Below are 10,871 nucleotides of genomic sequence, written 5' to 3' on the forward strand. Positions count from 1 at the left end.
AGGTGAGAGCACAGCCTCTGCAACAGAGCAGGTCCCTGGTCCCTAGGGATTCAAGGTTATATTCTTTGCAGGAAAAATACAAGAGTGAATTTCCTGGAGCACTCACCTGTCTAGGGAATCGGTGGAACTGGCCAGGTTCTCCAGGTGCTCTGGGAGAGGGAGCAGCGTCTTCCCTTTGATCTTTCCTCCCATCACAAACATTTCATTTTTCAGTCTGTGGCCTTGTTTTACAACATCATCAGACACCACTTTAGGCCACCCGCTCATGTTCTCCTGGTTCATGAATAAGGAATAAACAACCTAGAAGAAAACACTTCCTTAGTTCTGTTAGTTCTCTGTGTGTATTTTATGGGGGACAGAGGCCGAAGATAAAACTGTGCTGAGAAATCATCCTCTTGTTTGCAGAGGTGACATCACTACCAAGTGATATAGCAAAGCCACAGCTGAGAAGAATGGCTTGTGCCCTGCTTGGTGCTGCACTTTCCAACTCTGGCAAATGTATCAAGAGCCTTGCAATGTGTGGCATTTTCCTTAAAGCCCTAGCTCCTGGAGTCAGGTGATTCCATGAGACTCTCAGTTTTCAGTTAAAACAACATTTCTAGTCCTTGTGGTTGCAGAGAAAAGTTTGAAAAGATGACAGGAGTAAGACCCCGATGGCTCAGAGAGAAAAGAAAATGCTCCTGGCATATTTTTTAATGTCTCGTGAATTTGGGGGGGGCCTAACACGATTTTTGAACACTTGGGGTTGACAATACTGTAAATGTGAATATTTAGTAGTTTGAAAAAAATCCAGACAATTCCAAGTTATCTCAGTGAGGGGGGAAATTACACACTCCACGATATTTTAAAGAAATAGATTTTTTCAACATAAATAACACCAGAACTACTAAGCTGAGATATGTGTTTCCCCTCACAGAGCCACTGACATTGGGGGAATTGGGGGGGAAAATTACAAGCCATAAATTATTAAAAATGTGTTTCATGAATGTGCAATAAGGTTTGAGGTTTTTTATTCCTTGTGCTATTGCCTTGTGCAGCCAGGGACCCAGGTAGCCCTCCCCCCGATGCACCACTCGGCTATTGCCTGGTGCAGCCAGGGACCCAGGCACTTCACATTAAGGCAGGAAAAAAAAACCACAGTATCTTACAAGATGTAAAGAGGAGGAAACCCAGTCAAAAGAAGCGGTCGTCCAGGGCTTGGCCCTTGTGAAGGAGACAGCATTCAGCTCAGGGCATGTGTCATGTGCAGGGCCTGGCTCTGGAGAGGGAGCAGCTGCTGAGGGGGAGTTTGGTGTTGCTGGGGAAGGTTTGGAAGCAGCCTAGCAGGGAAATGGGGTTTCAGAGTACCCAGTGCTGGAGGCCCATGGGGAGCAGAGATGGCAAACAGACAAGGGAGTCAGGGGCAAGCACCTCAGCAACTTCGGAGCCACAGTCTTCCTGAAGGTCCCTGGGACTCCGGCTCATTCACTCAGCATGGAACGCGATGCTGGCGTGGAAATGATACACTCTAGGAGCCAGCCTTGGGCCAAGCGGGTTTGCTCTGCCCCCATGGCCTCAGCACTGGGTACTCTGAAACCAGCCCTTTGCCTGCTCCCAAGGAGCGGAGGGGGGCAGGAGCGTTTGCCTCCAGGACACCCACCTCCTCCACCACTGCCATTAGCTGATCCACCGGGGAGGGGCTGATATCACCCACCAGGAGCCCGATCTGGAAGTTTTCCTTGGTGATGTTTTCCCTCTTCTTCTTCACAAAGTAAACCGCTTTGCTCTTGAGCGCGGGAGGGAACTCCAGGCAGGGCGTTAGCTGCCCGGCGGGGTTCAGGGTCAGCACCAGCGCCAACACGTCCTGCTTCTCAAAGAACTCCATGAGCAGGGCATTGATCTCCTCGCTGCCTATGAACTTGGCCCATTTGTCTGGCTTGAACCGGAGGGCGAGCGTGGAATAGTTCTCCAGGAACTCCACCCTCTTGTCCGACACTGTGGCCATCCTGCCCCTCGGTGCTCAGCTGGGTCCTACTTAAAGGGGTAACACCGAGCACACTGGGGTCAAGGCTGGTTTTCTCCTAGTCGCTCCTGCACTCAGGGCTAGCTGTGCTTCCTGCAATGTGAGACTGAAAGGACAAGGTAATTAGTGACTAATTAGCCCCACCTGCACAGGTGCCCATGCTCTCGCTCTCCTTGCTGCCAGTCTTTAGCTGCAAAGGCTGAGCCATGGGGCTGAAGTTTTAGACTGAAATGCTCCCTGCGTTTGGCTGCCCCGTGGGCTGGTGTGCGGAAGTGCTGGCACCCACAACGCCAAAGGCAGGAGGAGGGAGCTGTGGCTGCTTGGCTCTGCTGGAGGCAGGGCCTCAGTGCCTAACACCAGGCACCCACACCGAGAGCCCCAAAGGGAGAGGCCGCCTTCGAGGGTGAGCGGAGTGCTCAGTGCCTGGCGCGCTCAGTGCCCGGCCTTTAGAGCCTCCTCTTCTGTTGTTTTCACCTCCCTCCTTTTGGGTCTTGCCCCCAGAAAGATTGGGGTGAGATTTATATCAATGGGTTGCCAGCCTCTGCCCCCTCACGGCTCCAGCTGTTGGGAGGGGACAGGAGCCAGGAAAACTGCCCTCACCCCCACTCCAGGGAGAGGTGCTGCCTGCCGGACAGAGGCAACAATAGGTCCCTCACGTTCTCAGGGAAAGGAAGGGGGCAATTCTTAACATAGCCTCCACCATCCCATTTTCCCCTCAGACCCCATGTCCCTAGCCCCAGCCCCTTCTCGCAGCCCCATATTAACCCCACCCCCCCGTGACCCACTCTCACAGTCCCACCTTGGCCCCTCCCTCAGCCACCAATCGCCTTCAGGCCCGGGACTGTCTGGCAGCCTGTATGCCCCCTGGGCCCAAGCCTATATCCTGCCCATCAGCTTCACAACATCCAGGTCCATATTTCTCCCCAGAGCTCTGTCCAGCCCCACAGCTCTCCCGGCTCCATAGCTGCTCTCCCATCCTGTGAGCTCACAGCGCATGCCCAGAGTTAGACAAAGACATAAACCCTCTTGCCGGAAGGCTGCAGCGTGACACTGGGGTGTGTCCCAGAGCGACAGAGACAAAGCCGGCTGCCCCCAAGGCCAGGGCGCCTCACCCCCGTGTGTCCTAGGCTGGCTCTTTGCAGACTGACTGGGCTGGCAGGTGGGACTGATCGCATGCAGGCCCAGAACCCCCCCCTTAAACTGCAGCTTGCAACTCCCCCCTGTCCCCCCACAAGCCCAGCCCCAGCTCCACAGCCACTATAGCTCTGCCCGGACTCTATTCCCCCCCCCAGCTCCTTCATCGACCCCCCGTCCCGCTTCCCTGGGCCCTGTGGCCACAGGAACCCCAGCGCCTCCCAAATCACCGAGCGGGCGCTCTGAGCCGTCTCGGCACCAAGCTCCCCTCAGAGCGGAGGCCCCCAGCTGGCTGCTCCAACTGCCCCGGAACCCCCCGGGTCAGGGACATCCGCCACCAACCGCCCCTGCTGCCGGAACCTTCCGCCCGCCCCTGCCCTGACACTGCGGGGCCGGCCGGGGCCAGGGAGCCCGGCAGCCGCACGAGCTGTCCCCACGCTCTGCCCCCATCTAGCTTGGTGCACGGCCCTGTGCCCCCCACCACGGGAGGGCCTGCTCCAGGGCATCGCAGCCTGCTCTGGACCCCCAGGGAGGCGCAGGGATCCCAGCCTGGCTCCCATCAGGCATCGTGCTTTGCCATGGCCCAACACAGCAGCCCCTTTCGCCCCTACCGGGTGCTGAGATCATCCCCTCTCCTTACCCCTCTCAACAACAGGGAGTCCCCAAGTAAGTCTCCACCTCCAACGTTTATTGGCACAGGACAGACCCAGGTGAGACGAATCCCGAACTCTTGTCAGCCGTGGTGTGGAACATGCCCACTGCTAGAGCAGGCAAAGAAACCGCCCGGGGCAGCCAGATTTTCCAAAGAGCTCTGCACCCAACATGTGCCCAACCTGCCAAGCTCTCTTGGGAACCCTGGCCCATGTTCACACTTCACCTTGGTCTCTTTCCAGTTTTCCAGGAGATTTGGGGCCACGTCTGTTTCTTCAGGATGCTTCAGCGCAAGGCTTGGAGTGCATTAAAGACGCTCTCTGTTCTGCCAGAGTCCATGCTCTGCACTGGGGCAATTCTGCAAGACAGCACATGGTTCACAAATCTTCTGCACAGACACAGACTGGAGGTTTTCCTGCAGGATTTAGGGGACTGGCTTTTTTCCAGACCCTACCCGGGAATTATGCAACCCTGCAGTCAGGGACCGATCCCCAATTCTGCAGGAGGTCTGAGATTGCAGAGAAAGTCCATGTCCAGTAGATGCTGGACCACACTAGACGTGCCCCTGCCCTGAACATGCCAACCCCCTTCAAACTCTGTTTGACCTCCAGAACAGTCAGGGCCTTTGTCCTGAGGGGTAAAGATGAGACACCGGCTGTAACTCACCCTACTGTTGCCTGATATTGCAGCAAGCCTTGCATCACCCAAGTCCAGCTCTTCCCAGGCACACAGAGGCTGTCACGGGGAGCGTGGTAGCCTGGACGGCGGTCCAATCGCCTGCGTTTGCCTGTTTTGCTTTCACATTAGAAAGAAACAGAAGCAGAAATAGGGGAAAGTTCTGGAAGCACCAGAGACTCGGTCCCAGGGGACTCAGCGAAGCAGCTACCTGCATGGACACGTCAACGTTTGGAAACCTCCGCGTTGTTTTCTCCAATTGCAGCTCTCTCATGTGGACATATATTGACATCGTGTCCGCAACGTGACTTACCCCCTAGGCCACGCCAGCCGACGAGGCCATAAATGCTCCTCAAGTTCAAAGTGTTCACCAGCCACATTGCCCACTGAAGTTGCCTTTTTGCATGATAGGGGAATGACCCAGCTCCCAGCCTGTGAACTCAGCACTGAGGGTCAGAGTTGGTAGAGGTGGGAAAGCGGGGTCAGATCACAGTCTCCCCTGCATAGTGACCCTGCTAAGAGAGCGTGATGGGACATGGCATTGCACACGCACTTCCAGCGCTTGGAGCGATCTCCCAGCGCTTTGTTACAGCCTCTCCGCTATACCTCATCATAAGCTACCTATTCCTAAACTCCCTGTGAGCAAACCCCCCAAAGCTGTGCTAGACCAACCCTCCCTCCACCTCTATCCCGTGGGCAACACGTCTTCCCTCTGGGGAAGAGATGGGGGTTTAGAAACGCTCACGTGCACTCCTGCCATTGCAGCACTAGGGGTGCAGCTCGGTTGGGGCAGTACCAGATGCTCCGGGTTACATGGATTTACACATGGCAGGTGAATCTGAGCAGATTCCAACCCCTTCCCCCCTCCCCCCGAAGGCGAAGATGAAGGAAGCAGACTGCTCCCTTGGCTTGGATAATGGGGTTAGTGACACTGAGCCGCACTAATGCTCTACATCTGCCCAGCGCCTCCCATCTAACCAGGCTTCGCAAGCACCGATTAATTCCCCCCGCCGTGAAGGAGCGGTGCTGCCAGAGTGCCCCTGCGGAGTGCATTTCCGGGAGCCTGGCTGCCTGGCACTCCGTGTCCCTCCCCCTCCTCCCTGTTATGGAGGGGCTGTGCCAATTCAACGGGAAAGCCCCTCCTGCGCCCGCGGAGCTAGCAGCACCCTGCACCCCCTCGCACGTGCCGTGTGAATGCCACTGCCAGGGGCTCAGCAAATGCACTCAGCAGAATCCAGAGAAAAGCTCCATAGATTGTAACAGTTGTAGGCTCCCTGTGGAGGGGCAGGACAGTCCAGTGATTCCGCTTCTAGCCTGGGCCCTGGACACCTGGTTCCAATTTCCTGCTCTCCTGTGCCGTGGACAAGTCGCTCGGGCTCCCAGGGCCTCAGTTCCCCCCGTAGCATCGAGATCACAGCCCTGCCCCACAGCACAGGGGAGCAGCCCCAGCACCTGTTATTTTCTTCTGCTACTGGCAGTGGCTCCCTCCTAACGGCATGGACGTTTGGCTGGGACGGTGTGGGGGGCTGGTGCAGCCAGTGACCTTACCGGAGGTCCCCTGCTCCCCTGGCAGCTGTTTAAAGTAGCAATTGGCGTTGGCAGGAAGGCGGAGATTCTTGGGTACGTTCCCTTGATGGAGAATCTGCCTCATCCAGCCATGTCCTGTCCCTTCTCTGCCTCTCACTGCAGTGTTACTCTGCCACATTTTAGGGGGACAGGGGAACATGTGTCCTTGGCCAGTTTCTGCAGTGGGTTCCCTTTCCAAAAATGCAGCTAGTGCGGCTAGAATTACTGCCCCCCTCGCTTTGCCATGTCCTGAGAGCTGGCCCCTCCCCTAGGCCTGTGCTGCCCATCAGACTCACCAGTGATGCCCCAGCCAGCATGACCCTAGTAACTTCCTCTTTTTTGCACCCAAGGTTTTCAGCGCAAAGTCTGCAGCGGTGCCCATGCCTTGCCTGCAGACACATGCAGCATTCGCCCCGGCAGAGCCAGAGGCAGCACCCGCATTAGCTACACCTCACGGCTCAGCCTTAGCACATCGAACCATTCCTCCTGGGGGCTGCTCACTGGGCATCAGTGCTGGAGGTCTGCCCGGGGCCCCCATTAGCCACCTGTTAGCTGTTGTGCAGGGAGGTGGATTTGCATTTTGGAAAGGTGGCAGCTGATCCCCGTTTCCAGGGCAGCTCTTTGCTCAGCTCTGGAGGATGGGGAACTTCCTGGCTAGACAATGAAGGTGAAGCTCTGACACCTCTACCCCCCATGCACAGCATCTCCCACACTCCCCCCGTATTGCCTGCTCCCCTACAGCTCACTCCCTGCTGGCCCGGTCACTGGCCTCTACCTCCCCTTCGCCCTGTTCTCCTGCATGTGGCTATTTACTCTCTGGGATCTGGAATTACCTTGACCCAGCGGTGGATTAGCCAGCCACTGGGCCAACAGGGCTCATGCCCAAGGGTCCTGGCCAATTGGGGGGCCCTGGAAAAATGGATGCCCCTGTGCCCCAACCCTGCTTCCCAGCAGGAGTGCTGGGAGAGGGGCAGAGGGACTGCAGGTGGGGAGGGGCCCCCACAAAACCCTAATCCACCCCTGGCTTGACCCCAGGGAGCAGCAGCAGCCAGAATGGCTGGTTGGACGGGTCACTAATGAATCGCCACCACCGGTGCATGATGAGGACGCCATCATTGAGATCACAATGCCCCAGGGGGTCTCCCTGCAACAATCAGGGCAGGATTAAAGCCAAGCTGCGCTGGGCCCCTCTGCACCCCCCTGCGGGCTTGACCTTTGTTCCAGCCCCGTTCATGCAGTGAGCTCACAGCATCTACAGTCCAGCTGCGCACCGGGGCAGAGACCCATGGGGCACGGCCGTCAGGGAGCTCTCAGGGCTGGAGCCCTGGCCCTGAGCTCGTTAGCACACTGGGCTGGAGGTGGCAGCCTGAGCTCTGCTATGGGGGTGGGGGGATGCTGCCATGCAAGGGAGGAGTGCAGCTGGGACCGGGCGCATGGCCATCCCCACAGGGGCTGCACGCGGAAGCTGCCCCCAGTGCTTAATCTGTGCTAGGGCCAAGCCCCGGCCCCTCAGGGCCCAGCAGCTTGGAGCCGCGGCCCCTCAGGACTTCCTGCATCAATGATGAATGTAAGAAAATTGCTTGAGGCCTGGCCCTGCTGTCATTATCAATGTAGCCCTGGCCCCTGGCTGCCCCTCTGGGAAGCTGCCTGGCCCTGCCCCACAAGCGCAGCCTGCTGGGCTCCTTAGGGCACACTGACCCCTAGTGGCCTGAGAGCACAGTGCCAGTTCGCCTGCGGGACGCAGAGCTGCAGGGAATGGGGGGTTGGCCTGGTGCTGCTAAGCCCCCGCGGTGTTTGATCCCATGCAGTGCCTGTGGATCCCCAGCAGGGCCTCGCCTTGCCCAAGCTGAACCTCCTGCGGGATCACTGGCTGCCCCACCGCCTGCCAGGGCCCGACGGCAGGGCTGCTTGGAGCAGGGGTCCTGAACCCTGCCTGACACCCACATACATCTGCTGCCAGGAGCCCATGTCCCCCACCCCAGGCCAGCGAGCCACACGTCCATTGCCTTCACTTACACTGCCTATCCCTGAGGGATAGCTCAGTGGTTTGAGCATTAGCCTGTTAAACCCAGGGTTGTGAGTTCAATCCTTGAGGGGGCTACTTAGGGGTCTGGGGTAAAATCAGTACTTGGTCCTGCTAGTGAAGGCAGGGGGCTGGACTCCTTGACCTTTCAAGGTCCCTTCCAGGTCTAGGAGATAGCCCCAGCGAGCTACTGACTAAACATCTCCTCAGACGCAAAACCTGTTTCTCCACCTCTGCGGGTGACTAGGCCCCGATACAGACGCTAAGACCATCTCTCCGGCATAACTCCTTTCATCGCAGTTGTACGCACGTGACAATGTTACGGACCTGTGTCCGCAGCTTTCATTGAAGACCTCACGTGACAGTCTTTGGTGCCCCAGAACGTACATACCAGGTGCAGACGTAACTGTCTTGCCAATTGGCATGAAGGGGTTTTTGGGTCACTGCTTGAGATCAGCCTGTGCCACCAAAGCTTGGCCTGCAGAGCTGGTAAAAGGGACCATGGGGAAATTCCCTCTGGGGCTGAAACAAGGGGTGGTGCTTTGAACGACCTTGGGGGCTGTCATCTCCGGGGCCTGCGGAGAAGGCAGAAAACATATAGATCTGGACTCACAGCCCATGGCTCCTGGAGCAGGATGCGCCTGCCTTCCCTGCCCTTGGGAGTGGGGCTTTCCGGACGCCTACAGGCTTAGGCTATAGGGACGAGAGGGGCTGAAATTAGACCACCTGTGGGAACAGATCCTCTGCTAGGTCACCAACCTAGGGCTGAGCATGCTGCAGGCATTTCACATGGCAGCCACAGCCCCCAGTGGCCCCTTCCAGCTAGGGAGTTGCACACCTGGCTGTCCCAAGCCCCCTCTGGCCAGGGGAAAATTGGAAAACCTGCAAAGTGCTTTTTACCACACTCCATAGGCTCTGGTTAGAGCAGCGTCCCGCAGCCTGCTCAAGTCAGGCCCAGAGTTTTTGTTGATGCACGGCCGAGGAAGTGCTGCCATCCAAACCGAGGTTTGCTTCATCCCTGTATCACACGCGATTGGCAGGGGGGAGGAGGTGGGGGAGAAAATCAGGCTGTTCTGATTCTCCAATTGTCCCCTAAGCCCACAGGATTCTTCCCACTGACCCCTAGCACCTTCCCCGTCCTTCTGGAATTCATTAGACGTGACATTCCACAGTTAACGCATCACAGACAGACATGCCGTCAGGGTGAGAAAACGGTTACTCGTGTTCTCGTGCCTGTTCTTTGAGGTGTTACTCACGGCCATTCCAGCTAGGTGTGCGCACATCAGTGGGCTGTAGTCCACGAAAGCTTATGCTCCAATAAATTTGTTAGTCTCTAAGGTGCCACAAGTACTCCTGTTCTTTTTGCGGATACAGACTAACACGGCTGCTACTCTGCAACCAGTCGTCGGAAAGTTTTCCCCTAGCAGCACCTGTGGGGTCAGCTGTGGAGCCCCCCGAGTGGTGCCTTCATGGCGCTCAACATAGGACCCGGCAGACCCAGCGCCGCCTCAGTTCCCTTGTGCCGGCTGCTCCTACAGAGGGAGGGCGGGTTTGGAATGGACATGAGCAATACATCTCAAAGAGGAGAAGGTGAGTAACCGTTTTTAGGTCTTCGAGTGCTTGTTCATGTCCATTCCAGTTAGGGGACTCCGACCCCACCTCCGGGGTAGGGCGTAGGACTTATGGAATCGCTGACAGGAGCACCGTTCTGCCGAATGCTGCATCGTCTCTTGCACTAGCAGAACTATGGCGAGAGCAAGTCCCTGCAGTTCCAACGACCGTCACTGGCGGTAAGAAGGAACTAGATATTGAGCACCATGAGGGCGCTACTGCTGGGGGCTCTGCAGCCGACCCGACGGGCGCTGCTAGAGGGAAAACTTTCCAACGACTGGTTGCAGAGTAGCAGCCGTGTTAGTCTGTATCCGCAAAAAGAACAGGAGTACTTGTGGCACCTTAGAGACTAACAAATTTATTGGAGCATAAGCTTTCGTGGACTACAGCCCACTTCGGATATGCATCCGAAGAAGTGGGCTGTAGTCCACGAAAGCTTATGCTCTAATAAATTTGTTAGTCTCTAAGGTGCCACAAGTACTCCTGTTCTTTTTTCCAACGACTGTGCACACAGCGCGCACGCCTAACTGGAATGGATGTGAGCAAGCACTCGAAGGAGAACATAGGGCTGCGGTCAGCCAGTAGGTTCCCCTGCAGGGCCTATGGTGTCAATCCCCCAGTGCCGTAACTCCCCAGATGTGGAGAGTTCCCATCTCAGTCCATGGAAGCCCTGGGACCCCACTAAGTAACTGATCAAACCAGGCCCGACAAACGTGGGCAGTTTGCAGCCGTGTATCAGCACCAGGCGCGTGGCAACAGTTCTCCTTTCTCCGGGGAGGCGGCCAGGCCCCAGCTGTGTCTCCAGCACTGTGAGAATGGGGATGCACAGTACGGCTCCTGGACCGGGGCCCCTGCAGCTAGAGGACACTCCCCAGCCTGCTACACGAGCACCTTTATGGACGTAAGCCTATTGCAGACTGCACCGGGGCAGTGGGAAGACGGGGGGACAGGCACGTTTCCTGACTCGCCCAGTTCCTGGAGACAGGTAGTTCTCCGTAGCTGGCATCCCTGCCCAGCCATCACCAGCAGGCAGCGCAGCCACACCAGACTTGGGAGGGCAAGGAGAGGTGCTTGTGGGAGAGTCGTAGGGGTGAGGAGTCGAGGTAGGGCGGGTCAGTGATGGGCACCAGTGACTTTACTCCCCATCATCACATGTGTTCTCACCTGGGGCATCAAAGCAGCAATCCAGGCCCCCGGGACACCTCGGCT

The 10,871-nt window shown here is 57.1% G+C and overlaps 1 protein-coding gene across 1 annotated transcript in view; it reads right to left on the reverse strand.

The window, feature by feature from the left end:
• The window catches only part of DNAH17 (dynein axonemal heavy chain 17), an 87,542-nt gene extending 85,558 nt beyond the window's left edge, over positions 1–1,984 (reverse strand). The window contains exons 1-2 of the mRNA XM_054047581.1: positions 1,640–1,984; positions 107–300 (exon numbers count right to left, since the gene is read on the reverse strand). Coding sequence (XP_053903556.1) covers positions 107–300; positions 1,640–1,984 — 539 coding nt within the window. The remainder of the gene's footprint in view (positions 1–106; positions 301–1,639) is intronic.
• Between the last annotated feature and the right edge of the window lie 8,887 nt (positions 1,985–10,871).

Source organism: Malaclemys terrapin, chromosome 13 (genome assembly GCF_027887155.1).
Source record: "Malaclemys terrapin pileata isolate rMalTer1 chromosome 13, rMalTer1.hap1, whole genome shotgun sequence".
NCBI classification, from domain to species: Eukaryota; Metazoa; Chordata; order Testudines; family Emydidae; genus Malaclemys; species Malaclemys terrapin.